The sequence below is a fragment of the Furipterus horrens genome, unplaced genomic scaffold, assembly GCF_987537825.1.
Source record: "Furipterus horrens unplaced genomic scaffold, mFurHor1.1.pri manual_scaffold_6, whole genome shotgun sequence".
In the NCBI taxonomy this organism is placed as follows: domain Eukaryota; kingdom Metazoa; phylum Chordata; class Mammalia; order Chiroptera; family Furipteridae; genus Furipterus; species Furipterus horrens.
Window position 1 is genome coordinate 25,225,504 of NW_028327176.1, and position 20,021 is coordinate 25,245,524.

The 20,021-nt window shown below is 37.7% G+C and overlaps 1 protein-coding gene across 9 annotated transcripts in view; it reads right to left on the reverse strand.

The window, feature by feature from the left end:
- SLC8A1 (solute carrier family 8 member A1) overlaps window positions 1-20,021 on the reverse strand; it is a 348,486-nt gene that overhangs the window by 317,231 nt on the left and 11,234 nt on the right. For 5 of the 9 annotated variants that reach the window (XM_090281198.1, XM_090281195.1, XM_090281194.1 and 2 more), the window contains exon 2: window positions 215-297. In XM_090281198.1, coding sequence (XP_090137324.1) covers window positions 215-297 — 83 coding nt within the window. Of the gene's footprint in view, window positions 1-214; window positions 298-8,982; window positions 9,092-20,021 lie in introns of all 9 variants that reach the window. The other 4 variants (XM_090281200.1, XM_090281202.1, XM_090281199.1 and 1 more) reach the window with 2 other exon arrangements.

The window sequence follows — 20,021 nt, forward strand, 5'->3', positions numbered from 1 at the left end:
TAGTGTGAAGAATGATCTTGTTTTCCATATTTGCTAATATTTGGAATGTTTGGCTTAAGAGAAGACAGCTGGATTTTCATATCTGTTTTCCCATTTAATTGGTTATAATATCACACCCTGTGTAGCCTCTGGAAAAACTCCAGTGTACACTTGTGAGAAAATGAGAATGAAAAAGGCAAAGAACATTTTCATACTTTATGAAAATAGCACTAACCTTATGGATCCCCCAAAGGAATCTTCAAGGTGGTCAGGGGTCCCCAGATCACACTTTGAGAACCACTGTCTTTGATTGACTGACTAGGAGAAAAAGAAAATAAACCTTAGTGTGTTTTTAAAATAATTACATGTGTCACAAATTTACCTATTTTTAGCTCTTCCCCCCCACCACCACCAAAAAGATAACAATTTATACTGTTTCAGAATTTTTAAAGAATTTGGGAGAATTTTCCTCCTTTAAGCAATTTTCTATTCAAAATATAGTTAGCAACCTTAACATAGTCCTTGACTTGTTTTATCTCTGATTGCTTTTGTCTTGTTTCAAAGCATGGAAATAAATAAGTAATGAGAAATTAAAACTATTATTTACAAGTTAATTTAAAAATTTTAGTTTGTGGGACATTTTGATTTTTTATGCAAGTATAAGTTTCTCTTTCAAGAACTATGACTTCTTCCTGTTCACATATTCCTCATGTCAACCAGTTTGCAACAACCCATTTTCATTTGTCTTCATCAAGGGGGATCCTATAGAGCTCTGGGCTTAATGTATAAAGCAGAGGGCTGTCTTGATTTCCCAGGGCCACCATGCTCTGCTGTCCAAACTCCATTGCCTAGCAGCATTGGCCAAGAAGCTGAGTTCTTGATACCTTCTAAAGCCAATTTATTCATTTAGGGAGAGACAAATGAAGTCCTGCCCTTATGAAACTTGCTTTCAGCTGGGGAAGACTAAAAATAATAATATAATCTAATGTTAGGTAGTAATAATCCTTAGAAAAAAATTAAGCAAGTTATGGGATAGAGAATGACCAAGAAGGGTTTAGTAAAAGTGGACAGGGAAGGCCTCTCTTAGCAGCTAACATTTGCCCAGAACTCTGAAAAAGGGAGAAGTTTATATCTGGGGCAAGAACAGTCCTGGCAGAGGTCAGAGAAAACACGAATTCCCTAAGGTCAGAAGAAACTTGGCTTATTTGCATTTGAGGAAACAGCAGGAGCCAGTGTGGCTGGAGCCAAATGAACAAGTGGTAGAGATAGAAGAACTGAGAGGTTGTTACAATTTATTCTAAGTGTGCCAGAAGTTACTTGGAGGTTTGGGTAGGAGTGTCATGTTTAAAGAGGATCCCTCTGAGAACACTTCCACCAGCTCAGGGGCATGATGAAAGCAGAGAGACCAGTGCGTCAGGGAGTTGCCAGTGGCTTTCACTAGGATATTAGCAGTAGGTGAGGATGGTCCAATCTGGGATTTTTTGGATGGTAGAGACCACAGCATTAGCTAATGGATCAAAAGTGGAATATATGAAAAAGAAAGTAACCAAGGATGAGTGAATTTTTCTCCTGAGCAACTGGGTGAATGTACTTGCCTTTACTAAGACAGGAAATCCAGGGGACAGAAATAAACTGTTTTGTTTTGAAGGTATTAAACTTGAGATGCCTAGTAGATATCTGAGTGGGAATGTTGACTTCCCAGTTGAACATATGAGTCTGAAACTCAGAATTGTGGCCTGAGATAAAATCCTGAGCATAATGGGCACATGGATGGTCATTTAAAATCCAGGGTACTGGGTGGAATCAATAAGGAGTAAAAGTAAAAAAAAAGGAGATGGGATCTGATAACTGAGCCCAGGGCACTTTTATATTTAAGACTAAGAAATGAGGAAGGCCCAGGGAAGAAAACCAGAATAAGTAGCCATTGATTTACAAGGAGAATGTAATATCTTAGGAGCATCTAAACACAAAAGTTTGTAAAATAGGTAGCAGGCACACTAGATGACAATCCCCCTGACTGCTCCTGACTTTAAACAACCACCTGAGTACCTGGTACCTAGTTCCATCCACATTCCTGTCTGTACAACAGGTTCTATACCTGACCTTAGATGTTCTGCTCTTTATTTTGTTCTCATCCACTTCCTAGACTATCCTTATCCTGTGCCATAGCATGCTTTCGATGTCAAAGACCAGGGTCCTTGCTCCATACCCATTCAAAGTCCATCTTTCCTCTAGCATAACATTTCACAAAGACATTTTCAAATAAACAAGCACCATGATTATCAGCTAGACACAAACAGGTTTTTTGTATTCAACAAAAACAAAAAATACCACAAGTTAGACAAAAACAATAAGGTGATTGCTCAGTAGTTATTTTCTGGAACATTAAATTAACTGGGCCTCTTTCATATTTATGAGAAAATAATTGATGCTCATAATGATATCCCTAAATTAATATATGGTCCCCAAAGCATTCTTAGTTATTAAAGAAAAACAAATTACAGTGAGTATCCTTTAGGGTTAAGCATGATACTTCATGTTCTAGTTTTTCTAAAATCAGAAATTAATGTGTAGTCATATAGCTAAACTCTATTAACTAGAATAATTGATTAAAGAGAAAATGATATTTTCTAAGCACAGCTAATAGAATAATTTACTGGGATTTAATCAGCTGAAAGGAGAGGCAGGAGGCATTTCTGTTCTGGGCTGTCCATTGCGGTGGACAACAATGTCAGTAAGGGTTCAGATGACAGTCATTGCATTGAAGTAGAATCAGAGTTGGGCTGGGCAATGCATGTTTAAGGCAGAAGTTGTCAGGAGATCCCATAGACAGTACAAGAAATACGGAAGTTAGGAGTTGCTGAGGCATCCATGGTGTGGAGAATACACTGTGGTTCAGACTCAGTTCACATGGGTCAGCCCTGAGGCCTCACATCCTGGTTGGAAATGAATATGACATAAAAGTAGTGGCAGCCTAAAGAATGGCTCTGAGGTTTCAGTATTAGACAGAGTAATTGTCACCCCTGTGAATCCTTTCCAGGCCCCCTGAAGTTGTCTTCTATGGGGGGTGCAACTACCTCTGGCAAACCAGGGAAAATGGAGAGGTCCCTAAGTAACTGGAACTTGCCTGAAATACTGTAGATCTAGTGACTCCCCAAGTGCCTGGCTGTAGACGTAAAAGGGAAGAAGCTGAGGAAGAGTGGATTCTCAACTTCCACGAGAATGCTGCTTTTCATTCATTTTAAACCCATTTGGTCAACCAACATTTACTGTACTCCTACTAGCTTGGTCTGTAAAGAGAGACAGAGGTGAATAAGTCAAAATCTTTGCCTTCTGGGAATCTCAAGCTTGGAATAGGAGAAGATAGCAAGATACATGGACAAGCTAGTAAATGCAGATGGAGGCATGGTCTGGGTGTTGTTATGTAGGGAGGAGACAGAGCTGGCTCTGCACAGAGAGAAAAGAAATGAGGAGGATCAACTAGGACTTTCCAGAGGAGAAGTTGATGGCTAAACTGAGTCGTAAAGGATCACTAGAGATTTTCTGGAAAGTGATGCAGGAGAGGGAAGTGACATGAAAAATAGCAGTGGCATGAGGGATCAAGTGGCATCCTGGAATGTGAAGGAAGTTTGATATACTTAGAATGCTTAAATAAGTATGGAAAAGTGGTGAGAAATAAAGGGCTCTATAGGCAATCTAATACAAATTTTGGATTTTAATTGAGAAGTCAAAAAATAATAATAATCAAAAAACCCTGACTGGTGTAACTCTGTGGGTTGGGCATCACCCCTCAAAGTGAAAGGTCACCTGTTCAATTCCTGGTCAGGGCACATGCCTGGGTTGTGGGCTAGGTCCCAGGTTGGGCTGTTTATGAGAGGCAACCAACGGATGCTTCTCTTGCACATTGATGTTCTTCTCCCTCTCTTTCTCTCTCTCTTCCCCTCTCTCTAAATATAAATAAATTTTAAAAAATCAAAAGGATTTAAGCTATCACTAATTTTATGTGATAATTTAGGTAGCTGGGGCTTTGGTTCTTAAATCCTTGCCATGAATTCTGAGGTTGAACATAAGACCTTAACTCTCAGAGAAATTGCTATCAACATGTGATTTAGCCAGTAACAGCCACTCTGGGAGCAACTTTCAGAGTTCAGATATGGAATGAAACCTCTTTATCATCCCTAGACTAGATGATCTAATCATTCCTTTAACAAATTTTATTGATACTTCGAATGAGCGAAGGACTTCAATGTATTTTCTAAACCTTTGAAAGAAAACTTTCAAAAAGTAGGGTGTGCACTTAAAGGCTGGCACCTCTAATGTTAACTTCTGTCCTGATGCTAAGATTGGATCAAGAAGAGCAGGGTATCTTATAGAAAATGTACACTTCTTTTCTCTCCTAGAAAGCTCGCTGGGATAGAGGACATACGAGGTTCTCTTGATCGCTGAGTATCTAGGAATAGTACCCATCCATTTCAGACTTTTAATATAATTATCTTTCCATTATTTGTCTTCTTCACTCTTCAACTTACAGCACCAAACCTAATGCTTACTGCATATTAAATATACATTAAATATTTGAAGGGGTGAGTGAATCAGCAAATCAATGAATGAAAGTTAGAAGACTATTTCCTTGGATATTTTGGACCAAAAAAATGTGGTTATGATTAACTAATGGGTGCATCTTACCTATAACAAACGATATTGGCAATGGCAGTGTCAGGCATTATTTGTAACATTCAATGTTTAAAAACATATAATACTGTTTCCTCTGGAAACAGAAACAGAGAGCTCATTAAATAAATGACATGAATTTTTGGGAAGCATCATATTTTAAGCTTATTTTTAGTAGGCTGTAATATCATGGAGTCTGAAAAAAATGTGAGATTTCTGTTATCTTAAAAGATATTGACCTTATGATATAGTCCCAGATTGAGAATTCAGTTGTATAGCTTCCTATCCTTAGAACCTGTGAATAGATGTGAGTAAAGCAACTTAATCTTCTCTGTTCAGGGTCCCCCCATATTAAGGAAAAGAAAATAACTTCTTGCCACTTAAACAATATTTTAGCAATGGCACTTCTACTTTTCAGGTAAAACTCAAATGCAAAGGACTCTTGACCTTTTGCTGAAGGAAGAAAAGGGATCAGTTGGCATGGAAAGCTTTCCTTCCTCTGGCTAAAGATGAACTTGACTGCATTTTTTATTCTCTGTACACTTAAGCCACATGAGTAATTTGCCCTTGAGTTGAACTGCTGAATTTCAATAAAGATGTGTGTCAGAGTATGTGTGAGCCTGTATATATGCCTATGTGCCTGCGTGTGTGTGTAGGGAAAGATCTGGTCAACGTGCCAACTGAATTCAAAGAAATTGGTTAATAAAGTTTCCAGGGGCCAAGAAAATGCTCAGTAAGTGTTTATTTCTGAGTTCCAGTAGCTTGGTATGCCATAGGAGGTTTCCAGAACAGTTGTGACTCAGTACTCTTTGGGAGCTGTTTTGATGGAAGCTCAGGAAAGGCAAGACATGGTCACAATGTATTAAGAACCTCTCAGAAAAAAAAAAAAATGCTTTCTTAGTGCATGACATTGTTATTATTCCAGTCTGCCTCCTTCAGACACAAATTATGGAATCAAATTTTAAAAATTCAGTGATAGTTTCTGGAGAGTTTTACTCACTCTTTTTTCTTTTTTTCCTGTTGACAAAGTTTCTTTGAGCAGTAATTATTCTGTATTTTATACTCCTATTCAACTATACCTTGGTTGGGGGTGATAGAGTTACTCCCCCACCCAGTTTTTATTATCACTACACAATTCTTCTCTTTCTTAAACACACACATAAACAATTAGCATTTTTCTGAAAAACAAAACCAGCCACCTGCTTACAGCAGTTCTGCTTGTCATAGTGAGGACAACTGTTATTCGAGCCATAATCCGCAGAGTCCTGGGCTAGACCAAGTGTCTTTCATGCCTTGTTTACATACTGTTGAGGCCAGCTAAACTCAATATGACCTTTACAGAGCTAACCATTCCAAAAAAAATTGCCATAGGCAGTCATCTTTGTATGTCTAAATGCAAAATTAATTTAAAAAATGATTTAAGCTATTAAGTCAAATCCACAATCCATTTTAAAGTCTATGATTTGTTTACACGAGAAAAAGCTGAAGTCTTTTCATTGAAAAAAGTCTCATAAAAATATAGTGTAGTTCTCTCTTCTTTTTTTAAAAAAATCAGTTTTTATTTAGTTCCAGAGGATCTCATAGAGAGCAAGATTTCAATGATTTTTATACTTTGATAAACTTTCTGAGAGAAATTTACATCCATTTCACTGGGTGTTGCATTTCATTATTGACCAATTAACATTAAACTTCAGAAAAACTTGCAAGCTTCATCAATTCAGACCACCAGTTCAGAATGTGTGAACATTTAGACATGTGGTTGTGTTGATAAAACATTTAAAATATATATGAATGAATTTTGAGGATCCTTTTTGGTGGGAATTCAATTCTAAATTAATATTTTTTAAAGTAAACATTTAAGAGATGTCATAATTTGTATTTTCGTATTTAATTTTACCTTATAAATTTAAAATTACATTTTTTGACCTTTTATGTTTAAGCATATGGTCACAATGAATTCATCATTGCCCTAGAACTTGAACCTCAAATTCTTTCTATACTATGTATCTTCTGATCATACATTTTCTCAGGCTGAGGGAGATAAACATTCTTCAAATTCATAAAAACCTTTCTCTTTGCCACCTGGCTGAGTACCACTTTTTTTTTCTCAAGGCGTCCCGATATAGAGATTATAGTAATAAATACTTCATACATTCTATAAATGAGGAAATTTAAGTTTCTCATCATGGTCAAAAAAACAGAAAATATTTGAGGGGCAATAAGCAGGGGTTTCTTGTTCTTATCTCTTAAACACTGCTTTTATTTCCAATTGGGAAAAAAATCACTAAAATGTTCATAATAAATGAGTGTTTCCATTTCAGTTTTTATTACAAGGTGTTTTGGCATCCTAACACCTCTGGATATGCAGAAAACATTTTAAAAATCATTAACATTGGGAGAAAAATACAAGCCTAGTTAACACCCCTTGCCTCATTTATCTTTTCATTTTGGTCCATTTAGTAGCTGCGTGACTTCGTATCCTCAGTCCCCAACCATGGGACAGTAAATATACTGGGGCAATTTCTTCCTGATGCCACAGCTGTTGATAAAACTATGGCCATTGACTGAGGGCCCATGATAAGGTTTCCACAGTGACTTGATTTTATAGAAGAATGGGAGGAAAATGGGACAAGGAAAGACCATAAAGTAAAAGCTGCATATTTTTATTGTTGCTATTTTCTAATTAGATTCTGATTTTCTTTGGGGCCTGTAAAGAGGTTGCAAGAATTTATTCTTAGGACACCAACAACAACAAAAAAAACCTTCCTGAGACAGGGAAAGAGGAAGCCAATTGTTATTCTAGTCCCCAAATGAACTGCTTTTTTTTGCCATCAAAGGTTAGGCTGCCCTAGCCTTGCTTTGATGAAGAGGTTGATTGCATTAGTTGAATCTCAACCAACAAGTCTTGCTGGGGAGAAAGGGTCTCAGAGATATAATTTTCTAAGTTGTGCTGGGTGCACTGACCTCTCTAAAGTACAGCCCTTTTCCCAGTCCTGGCGTTGTCAGGAATGAATGAGTCCTGCGATGTGCTAAACGGTGGAGGCCATGATATTCTGTGGCCAGCCCCCACCACCTGATCTTACATTTGAAGAGATCTGTGTCTACAGTAGCATCGACATTTAAACACAAATACCTAAAAAACAGCGAGATCACAACCACAGCCTTTTAATTACAGAGATATGCCTTTCTGTGGGACAGGGGAGAGGACTGTATTCTTCATGCTGAGGTACAACGGTGTCAGAAAACCCAGGCATCATTCAGAGCCACTTCCTAAAAAGAAGCCAATGTTCTCGTGTGCACGCGCTCCCACTCGCACACACGCATAGGCACTTGATTATTTTATAGACCATGTGTTACCATGAGGAGAAATGGATATAAAAAAGGGCAATTGATTGGTTCTGAGACAAATCCTATCACATCTTTTCAAGGTTTTCAGCTTTGAACATCACCTCTCACACCAACGAATGCCATATTTATCTAAGCACCATGGCGTTGGCGAAAGGAGGTGCAATAGGCCTTGAATTTAGCCATATCTGGGTTTAAGTTCCTGCCACATGTTAGCTGTGTGAGATTTTGCAAAATTATAGAATGTGCTTGAGCTTTTCTTATTCATAAAAGTAGGAATACCACCTTTTTTGAAGGATTATTGTAAAAATTCAAGATAACATTCATAGGCATCAAGCAGTGTGTTTAGAAAGCACAACAGGTCAGTAACTCTTAGCTTCCTCTCCTTTCTCCACAGAAAACCATAGCTTGATTTGAGCTAATAAAATTTCACAGTGCAGGAATTATCTCAGTCTTTACCACTGGGCTCACTGGTAGGAGGAGGAAGTGGAATGATTTTTTTTATTCTTGAAAATATACCAATGGAAAATGAATAGTTTGAAAGTCTTAACCCTTTCTGACAAGTTATTTTTACATGCTGAAAAGTAGGATCCCAAGTCTTCACTTCTCTCCTCCTTTTGGTTTCCCTCAAAATTCAGAGAATTCTTTGTGTGGGGTAAATCTTTCATGAGGAGACTGGGTGTCTGATTCTTCCACAGCCTTTTGATTAGTGATTTCTGAATCAGGATTGTGTAGTTTTATATTAAAACTCCATAGTTGGAAGAGATATTACAAGAGAGTATTTCAGATTTGATGGCACAGTAGAATTATTTGAGAAGCCTGACAAAAGGAAAGATTTGCAGGATTCATCTCCAAGGATTCTCATTCTGGAGGTACACATTCCATGTTCCTGCATTTAAAAAAAACAAACAAACAAAAAAACCCAACAAATATCCCAACGGTCTCTGACTCAGTTGACCCACACCCACATGGAGCAGCCCTACTTACAGGCCATTTAATTCAAGCTTGCAGGGTCGTGTGTGGCTTCTGATTCAGAGCACAGCTGCCAGGGGCGGGCTCAGGTTTTAGAGGAACTAAAGCTTATACAGTTTCGGACCTGTTTTAAGAAAACAAATAAGCAGAAAACTCTTACTTTTGTAAATTTTTCCAAAGCATATGATCATGAGAACATACTGCCAGGACTTCTCCCTGGGCCTGGAGGTGGGGAAGCTGTGAATATGAGGGTCTCTGGGCATAAGCTTCCCTAGCTTCTCAGTACATCCATTTGAGAATGACAGATGGCCGTCTATCCTGATGATTGCCTCTATTTTACACAGTGAAGGAAATGAAGAACAGAGACTTTAAGTAACTTGTGTGGTCACACAGCTATAAGTGGCAGGCAGACATGGGATTTGAAGCCAGGAAATCTGTCTCCAGAGCTGTTTTTCTGTTCACTATTACAGCATACTGTCTCTTATAGATACTTCCTATTTTCAGAAAGTCATAGAGAGACAATGCTTCCCCTTATTTCTATTATAGGAGCCACAATTACACTCTTAGCAGATGAGATAAAGTACTGATGACAATAAATGAAAAGATACAATAATTAGTTGAATATTTTTGCATTGCTAGTGGCTATGAAGTTACTCTATTTACTTAGATATTTTTGTATTTTAAAATCTAAATTTAAAATACACAATCAATCACTCAATATATACAATTGATGAAGACTCCGGGTGATTAAAAGTAAAATAAGATACATCTCTGAGCCCCACAAGATTATAATCAAATAAACCAGGAGTGTGTACAGAGGGGGTGGGTAGGTGAGGCAGCCATAAACTTACAAGCAGCATGAGGAAGTATGTGGAAAGCTTGACTGTTCAGAGAAGAAGGAAAACATAGCCCTAACCTCCAAGAGATCATAGCTGCATTAAACATAAACAAAACCAAAGAAAACACTTATAGACCGCTAATCATCTAGTCCAATATTCTGTTAGTAACAGATTCCTGTTTTAACTGCTTGGAATAAGCAGTCAAGTGCGGCCACATGACCAAGTTCTGCCTGATGAGATGGAAACAGAAGTGTTACATGACAACTTCCAGAAAACCTTCTTAAAAGACAGCTGCCGTGGCCCCTTGGTCCCTTTCTCTCCCTCCTTCTCCTTCCTGCTGGCTCAAACGCAGACTGTGGGATCTGAGCAGCCTCCAGGGCCCACAGGACACAGCTCACTGGGGCTGACACAGCATCAAGACAGATAGAGTCCTAGTGACCACAGAGCCGTCACCTCAGCCCCGGACCATGTATCTCCAGCTTGCGCTCATCAGAAGGGACAGACCACTATCTTACTCAACAAAAGTTTATTCTGGGTTTTGTCATCTGCAGCTGATCTTAATCCTAGCTGATAAAAACCTTTACTGAGAATGCTGATATCAACAACAACCATTATTCGGTTAAAAAGACTCCATTGTAGAACAGGTATAACTATAACTAACATTATATGACTATAGTTTTTAAAAAATGCATTGCTATTTTGTCTTCAGATAAAATCAACCCCCACAAATTGTCCCTTTGGGAAAAAATATCATTCCAATCGTACTGCTATTAGTCAAATTGGTGTTAGAGCTTTACCTTTGGAACTGTGTTCAGATGATTTTCATTGATACCTTATTTTAAATTAGGTTCCTTCAGTGGACATTTATTGGGTTCTTTTTGCTTCTAAATATTTGATCCTCCTTTTTTGGCTTGGGAAATTCTTCACCATATGAATTTGGATAACTCCCTCTGCTCACTCTCCAGTCCTCTATTATACTTTATTTCCCCCTGCACCCCTCATTACCTCCTGCTTTCTGCTGGAATGGAAGCTCCACTGTAGCTGGCACAGGGTGGGGTACTATATTTTATTGTCTTGCTTAGCCCCAGAGTCTACTGCATAATTGTGCCTGGTAGATAGCAGACTATTCAATCAGTAAATGTTAAGGCAGGGCTCACTTTTCACCAAAGATGTTGAAAGTCTCATATTTTTCACTAGCTTCTGGGCACCTAGAATGTGGGCATATAACCTGCCATCAACCAGACACCTGGGTCTGCCTCTCAGAGGGGACTACTGAGGCAGGAAGGCAATGGAGCATCCTCTCTAGGGTGGTGGGACCAGCAGCAGCATCCAATTTCTAGCTACAGCAGTGATCATGGTGCCCTTAGGAAGAAATAGCATTATCCAATATGGAAGGAGCGGCGATGTAAGCTGGGTGCCCAGGGATCTGTGGGCAGTGATCTTACTGGACTAGCATGGGTGGAGTCTGACTGTCCCTTTTTCCCTTGGTTTTGACCACACTCCAACTCTGCTTCTCCACCTCCCAGGGATGCAGCGAACTTGCCAATATCCATACAGTAAATTATTTTCCTTCAACTTTACCACAGAGGCTTTCTTTGATGATTCTACATAAATGGCACACCCTGCCTGTCCTCATCACCTAAAGCTAGTGAGAAGGGCTTGAGGGCTTGAAAGGTGTCTCCTGGAATTTGGGAACATCATGTCCAACACATACTCAAAAAGGTAAAGGTGGAAGTCGGTACGGTCACTTGAGTTAGCAGGGCAGAGGGAGAGAGGGCTGGGGCTTGCATTTGGGACTTAAGTGAACAACCAGAAGCAGCGTTCAAAAGATGTGTTAAGTGTTTTTCATGGACTAAATGTAGGTCACGTACACAAGAGAGCTGGTGTGTAGTCATGTTAAGTTCTGTCCGTTAGGGCCGCCTGACATATGATGGGACCTCAGTAATAGATGCTGAAGATGGAATGGCAAGTCACAGAAAAATGCAATGTGTCACTTGCATCTTGGGAATTATCATTTAATGTGTCCGCTGCTAGGATCTCTTCAGAATCCAAGGCAGTTCCCATGAGAGCAAGTTAGATACCTGTTCAACTATGAGAAGAATAAGAACTTTCTGGCATTTTCTTATTTGCACTTCCTCTTTGTTTTCCCACACAGGACTCAGCTCTGACTGAGTTAGCAACAATAGGGGAGGGGAAATAGAACCAGGCAGAAAGGAGAGAACAGAAACCCTCCTCTCTTCATCCCCTGCCCTCCAGCCCTCACCATGCAAGTCATCAGCCTGTAGCCGACCTCAGTAAGGCCCAGGGAAAAGGGCTCAACATTATATCAAATTAAACTGCTCATTAGTATATGGGGCCAAGCATTCTGCATTCTCAATTGTGACTATGTTAATGTCTTATAAGGATTGCAGAGTTTCTACTAATAATTACCTTTTATCATTTACTGTCCAGCTTTGTACTGAGGCTTAAAACAATGTTGTTTTGATGATCATTCCCTATAAGTTCTGCTCGTTCAAATGATCAGTTACTTTTAAATATGAGGGGGTATTAAGCAAATGATGAGGCAAGTGATATATTCTTCTCATCTTAGTCATTGTCCCCTCTTTATCTCAGAGATTACTGTTGTCCTTTTGCTTTGATTTCTCTCATCCAGTGAAAAAATAATAAACAGTTTTTTTAATTGCATAATCTTAACTACATTATTAGTGGCTAAAATTATTCCTCTCTCTCTAGAATAATTACCACATAAAAGAGATGCCCAGGAAAGCAATCTTAATAAAAAGTAATTTCACCAATGCTAGAATTTCTAGCCAAGGAGAGAAAACATGTTATATACAGCACCTTTCTGGCAATGCTCAAAAATACTATGTAGATTCTTTCCTGGAATTTTTATGATTTCAGGTCTAATATTTAAGTCTTTAATCCGTTTGAAATTTATTCTTGTTTGTGGCATAAGAAGGTGGTCTAGTTTCACTTTTCTGCATGTATCCGTCCAATTTGGCCAACACCATTTATTGAATAAACTATCTTTAGCCCATTGTATGTGCTTGTTTCCTCTGTCAAATATTAATTGACCATAAAGGTGTGAGTTTATTTCTGGGTTCTGTTCTGTTCCATGGATATATGTGCCTGCTTTTATGCCAGTACCATGTTGTTTTGATTACCATGACTTTATAGTATAGTTTGATATTAGATAATGTGATTACCCCAACTTTGTTCTTCTTTCTCAGAATTGCTATTGCTATGTGGGGTCTTTTGTGGCTCCATATAATTTTTTAAAATATTTCTTCTAGTTCTGTGAAATACATCATTAGAATCTTGATAGAAATTGCATTGAATCTATAGATTGCTTTGAATAGCATGTATATGTTAATTATGTTAGAAAACAGAGGCAGTAAAATCACAGAAATTGCTAGTAGCAATATTTTATCTGCTAGATCTCCCTAGGTAAGGGGGAAAAAATTAAAAAGTGGGACTACATCAAATTTAAAATTTTTCATAGCAAAGTAAACCAGCAACAAAATAAAAAGACAACTCACAGAATGGGAGAACATATTCACTGATACATCTGATAAGGGGTTAATATCAAAAATTTACAAAGAACTTATAAAATTCAACACACAAAAAAAACAAACAAGCCAATTAAAAATGGGCAAGGGACCTGAATAGACACTTCTCCCAAGAGGATATACAAATGGCCAATAGACATAGGAAAAGATGCTCACATCACTAAGTCACTAATCTTCAAAGAAATGCAAATTAAAACCACAATGAAATATTACTTTACAACAATCAGAAAAGCTATCATCAAAAAATCAACAAACAGTGGGTGCTGGCAAGGATGTGGAGAAATGCAAACCCTTTGAACTGTTGGTGGGAATGCAGACTGGTGCAATCATTGTGGAAAGCAGTATGGAAATACCTTAAACATTTGAGAATGGATTTGCCTTTTCTCATAGTGATCCCACTTCTGGGAATATATCTGAAGGACCCAAAACATTAATTCAAAAAAACAGAAGCACCCCTGTGTTCATTGCAGCATTATTTACAATCACCAAGTTATGGAAGCAGCCCAAGTGCTCATCAGTAGTTGAATAAATAAAACAGCTATGAGACCTCTATACAATGGAATTCTACTTGGCCATAAAAAAAGAAGAAAATTTTACTCTTTGTGACAGCATGGATGGACCTAGAGAACATTATATTAAGTTAAATAAGCCAGTCAGCAAAAGAAAAATACCATATGATTTCAGTTATATGTGGAATCTAATGAACAAACTGAATTAACAAGCAAAACAAAGACAGACACACAGAGAGCAAAATGCCAGCTTCGGTTGGAGGTTAGGGGATGGAAGAATCAAACAAAAAGAAAAAAGGGCTCATGGACGCGGACAACAGTGTGGTGATTGTGGGAGGGAGGGGGATATGGGGGTTGAATGATAATGGAAAAAATACAATAAAAACTTTAAAAAATACTATAGAGAAAGTTCCACATGTGATCTGAGCATATCAGACATTCAGTGTTTGTGGAACAAATAAATTGATAAATTGTTCTTTTACAAATGGTGCAGATGATGGGTGTAAAGAAAATGCAAACATCTGAGATATGGAGGAAGTTGGTAAAGAGTGTGAAGCAAATGACTTTTATAGGAAAAGAGGAAGCAGTGTAGAAGGTAGGAGCAGATGTTTGATCATAAGAGTAAAATCAACCAATTCATGCTTGGAGAGTCAATACAAATTATCAAAAATCAGCCACATTGTAAAATAATTATTTGGGGAGATTAATATTCAGTAAACTAACAAAGCACCATCTCTCAGAAAGGAGAAAATCTATTTCTTCTAAATAAATAAATTATTGCAAGTATTAGAGAAAGAATCGATGGCTCAATAATTATTTATAAAGTCCTGTTAAGTAATCAATACTGTGGAAAATAACATCGACTCTAAATATGTCTCAGTCCTACATCCTTGAAATGTTAATCTTAATGATTAGAAGTCAAACATTTTACATATTTCTCTTAATCAACTGTATTTTTGATTGTTATCACATAGATATTGTAGTTTTAGAGGTGGAAGGTATATTTCAGAATGTCTCATTAATATTGAGCCCTTGGGTGGGGGAGAGAAATTGGGGGAAAAGGGGACAACTGTAATTGAAAAACCAAAAAAAAAAAAAAAAAAAAAACCATCACAAAAAAAAAAAAAAAAAAACAGGGTGTTGAGTGACTTAAAAATGAAGGTACTAATATATTAACACTTTTGATAATAATTAAAAATATATATATATATTGAGCCCTAATTCAAGTGCCTTGTTTGATAATTTCTTTATGAGAAATAGGTTATGCGTGATGATGACATAGTATAAAAACATGACTTTTGTAAACAATACATACATATTTAATGTGTCTTTGCATGGCATTACATCTTTTTCTATTATCTATATTTATGCATTTTCACTGTGTTAGTATAGAACTGCTATCTTCATGCTATAAATGCTTTAAAATTTAGTGCCTATTTTCTCATAACTCATGTCAATGTCATTTCCTTAAGAGAACTTTTCTTTATCACCTGGACCAGCTCAGATCCCCTACTTTATACCCTATATTTCTAAAAATGCACTTAGTATTACTGTAATAAGTGAAAATTGTAATGAGTATAATTTCTGATTAGTATATAGCTCTACACTGTGTTGTAAGGTCATCAAAGCAGAGAATGTTCACTCTTTGTGTTTCTAGAATCTAGCGAAGTATTGTTGCACAAAGTGGGTACACCTAGCATATTACCTGACCCATGTGAGGAGCTCAATAAGTGATTGCATGAATGAACAAACTGGAAAAGTAATAATTAAGACCCTACTTTGTGCTTCCCTTAGCTGCGCAGATTATACAAGAGCCATAGTGTGAGTTGGGGCCATTCTTCTCGGCCAACATACTAGTCTTCCTCGCCTGAAATTGCCAATTTCCTACTCCAGGCCCCTTAAAAATAAATCTCTTATTCATTCAATAAGTATTTGTTTTCACCTGTTACACGTGAAGCTAAATTTATCTTCTGAATTTTACATTCCTTTGATTACTTGCTACATACCAACTAATCAGATAATTCTAAATAATTTGAGATGGAAGTGCCCTGAAAGACTATCCAGTCCAAATTCCTTTTAATAAAACACTTCTTCAGTAACTCATTTGCAAATTAGTTACCTGACAGTCTTTGACCACGTTTAATCAACCTAAAGAAAGTCATTTGCAAAAAAGCCCAACTTTTTGCTATACCTCTGAAGTTATTGCAAAGTTCTTCATGTTCTGAACATATCCATCCTATGAAGTCTATGGGTGTTGTTGTGCTCTAAACAAAACCCTCAACTTTTGTATGCTAGACCTTTCTGTAACAGAAGAAAACTGTTGTTCCCTCACATTTAAACATCTGTGTCTCCTTCACCGGTTTGTCATTGAAGTTTTGCCCTACTGGTCATTTACAGTTTATTAACACTTTAAAAATGTGGTGTCTAAAGTGAGAACAGTGCTCTCAGATGACCGATTTAGTGCTCTGAACAGTAGGAGTTTAATGTTCTATGAGCTTCATAAGGATCCCAGGGTTCAATATTAACTCACTGGAAGTTTGTCCAGACATCACAGGACATGATAACAGCACAATTTTTATTAGTTAGACTTTGTCCAATGCCATAAAAAATGAATAGCCAATAACTGATGGAGGCACAGTTATATTTTATCAATTCATTTCCTCTCGCAATTGTCAATGATAATAAATCAATCAACCATTCCTTTGAATTGATCTAATTGTCTGCTTCCTCTTCTCCACCTTGACAGACAAGTGGTATGAAAGAATAGAATTGTCTATGTTATAAATTTGAAAATAATTACCAACAAGTTTGTTCAAAGAATGTTTGCCAAGAAAATAGAGACTATGATACAAGAGAAATAATATAGACTGTAGAAGAGAGTATTGATGTCTTCTACTTCTGTCTGAGTATCACATATGGTGGAACTTTTTTCAGCATATTCAGATGTTAGATTATGTCCTCTGAAACATAATTTTTCCATAGACAATAAGATATACCTTTATTTCTAACAAATAATCCTCTTACTCCATAATGTGTTTTATATATGAACCGTTTTAGGTTTGATTTTTTTTAATTGTTACATTTTTGGAAAACACAGATGACAACATTTCAATGAGTAAATGTTAGAAAGAATATATAGAAAATGGGGAAATGTGCCCAAGAATACTATATTAATGAAGTCTTCTGTTAGTATCATCCTAATCTATTGTATGAATATAACCTTCAATTAAAGTTGCCAGAATAATTTTTGAGAAGGAGGTATACACAAACCAAGTATTTTTGAAATATCCATTGTATTTTTTCAATTATTTAATAAAATATGTGTGATATGTAGGGAATATTCCAGGCTATCGAGTTGCCAATAGTGAGAAGCACAGACTGTCAGGCTTCCTTGAGGCAGTGGCATTAGAGATGAACTACGTAGGTGTAGAAGTCTGTACTGTTAAATACTGCCTTACCACTACTCAGATCTTCTCCTCAATATCTGACACATTTCAACACTTTCAATTTATATCACACATTTTGCCTTTAACTTTAGTTGTAGAAGATAGCTGATTGAGAGAAATATTTCGCATTTTTCTCCTTTTTTTAATTCTACAGTAAGAGAGTGTCTGGTTTGGATTTCTTTATAAAACAATTATCTCAAAGCTCTTAATTGTCTATGATTTTGCTTGAGAAAAGCAGCATGCAAACCTTTACTATTCCTGATGTTTTGAAGGTCATTCGCTTTATCAACATAGTAGACAGAGGAAAAAAGTTTACTCCTTTCCTTCTGCTCAAAACGAAGAACCAGAAGTTCAGTTGAGATACTTCCTTAAAAATAAGCAAAACTGCCAACTCTCACTGCTTTAGTATTTACTTGGACTCTAAGGAGAGAGAAACAGGAGTGAAAGAAGCCCACAGGAGTGCCTGCTGACTCAGACTGGTTTTCTCAGCGCTGCTAAAAAGGCAGAGCAGGCTTGCATAACTGAGAAAGCTTAATGGTCAGCCATGTCATTGAAACAGACACTGGGCTTAAGTACTTTTTCATGCTCCAGTAAGTAAATTGTTAATGGACAGATAACACCATCTTAATCGCTGATACTACTTCATGGAAAAGCAATACAACCAGTCCCAGGGAAGAAGGATTTCAAAATAATAAGTGAGGTTAAAAAGTTCAAAGCCAGCTGACTGCATATCTGACTTCGAGTTTAGCATTAACTTTCAGATCAGAATGAGTATTTGAATAAAAGTTTAACTTTTTAGAAGCAAGAGCTATTAAAGAGTAAATAGAAAACTATACGTCTTTGGACATGTGCGATTTATCACAAGATTGGATGAAACGCCAGGCTAGCCTTTACTATTACCACAAGGGGGACCCTTTGGAAGGCTTTTTTTCTTTTAAACCATAATCCTCTTCGCCCCTCTCCCCCAAGCTCATGGAGAAAGCTAGTGAAAGCTTATAAATGCCAGGTAATTGCCATGAGATAGAATTTAAGAGATTTGAGTCCATTCAAATGCTCTTAGGATTGACTCTTGCCGTCTCATTTCATAGGGTGTGAATGTGTAGGCAAATTCTCTTGAAACACGATTCTTAAGTTTTGGGGGTTTTATTCTGAAAGCCTGTTCAGCACACGGAAGGAATGAACATGTTCCCTTTTAACTGTCAAAAGGGAAGTCTCATATGACAGTGTGCTTTTGAACAAAACCAACTGCTTTTTTTCTTTTTTTTTTTTTAATTAAGTAACCAAAGATTGGAGGTTGGGGGTGGGGAAGAGGAAAAGAAAATCAAACATTTTTGCACTAAGCCATTAATCAAACTCCTCATACCTATTTTTTCCCTCCCACCCAAATCACCTTTACTTTTCAAAGTTCCTTAAGTTCACAGGAGTTCTCCCTGTGGCATTTTTGTATTACGTATAGTAATTTGATTTCTTCACCTGACTGAGATTTCTCAGGACTGTGCTCATGTCTTAGAATTCTCAGTATGTTCACAGAGGGTCCAGTGACGGTAAGATTTCAGGGAGTGTGGAGAGAGGATACACACTGCTCCAGGACCAGCCGTCCGTCTGCAGGGAGGCAGATGGCAATGCTGGATGAGACCATGGTTCTGTGATGGTGGAAAGGATGCTGGGTTTGGAAGTAGAAGACTGCCAGAATCGCACAAGATAATCTTAATTGTAGTAACAGTAAGACTCTGATGATTTTAACTGTCACGGACTGTGTCGGGCATAGCATTAAGTGCTTTGCAAACACATGTAACTGCTGCAGCAACTTCCTAGGCTATTGGGACCCTGTTTTACAGGGAGGACACAGAGCACGGAAAACTTGACAAACCCGTCTAAGGTAACACGTTGCTAGTAGTTTATAACAGAAGCAGATTTAGAAATCAGGTCTGCCTGCTCAGGTTTGCCATCTGTAAAACGAGAGCATAATTTACCTCAAATTTCGCTCGGCTTACACCGGACTACATGAGTCTTGCAAACCAAAAAGAAATACATATGCATAAGTGTCCATGCTAGGGTCCACATGACATATTGGCCAGGGAGTACGAGGCAGAGGAAAGTAGGAGGAACTTGTCTTCCCAAGGTCATGTTTCTGCACCTTTTCATCCACCCAGAAGCCTCTCCTTACTTTTTCCTTTAAGAGGGCAGGGCCACTTTTTCCCTTCTGCTGGTAAGAGGACTGTGGCATATTTCTGGAAGGGGAAGTAGGATGAAGATTCAGTTTCACTTTGGGATCAGAATACTTTGCTGGGTGAAAGGGAGAGGACAGAAGAAAGCTTGAAGGGGCAGGAAGAGACAGACAGACTGAGTCCTCGCCCTTGAGACAGAGGCAGAACAGAACTCTCGGGCTTCGACTCCAACCAGAACCATGGAATGGCCTCCTGACAGCCTTCGGTGGGTTAGTCTTGGAGCAGGGAAAGAATCAGAATGTTTGTTGGTGGAATTCTCCCATGGGAACAACACCTAAACTTTAGCCAGTAAAACGCTTCTCCAGATCCCCAAAGAGCCAATATAGTAGCACCTTATTAGGAAGCCAGTTTTCAGATTTTACAGCCCAGTGTGAAATGAGGGTACTTACCTTCACATGACAATACACTTACAAAATATATATAGTGATAAAATACACATAACATAAAACTTACTATCTTAACC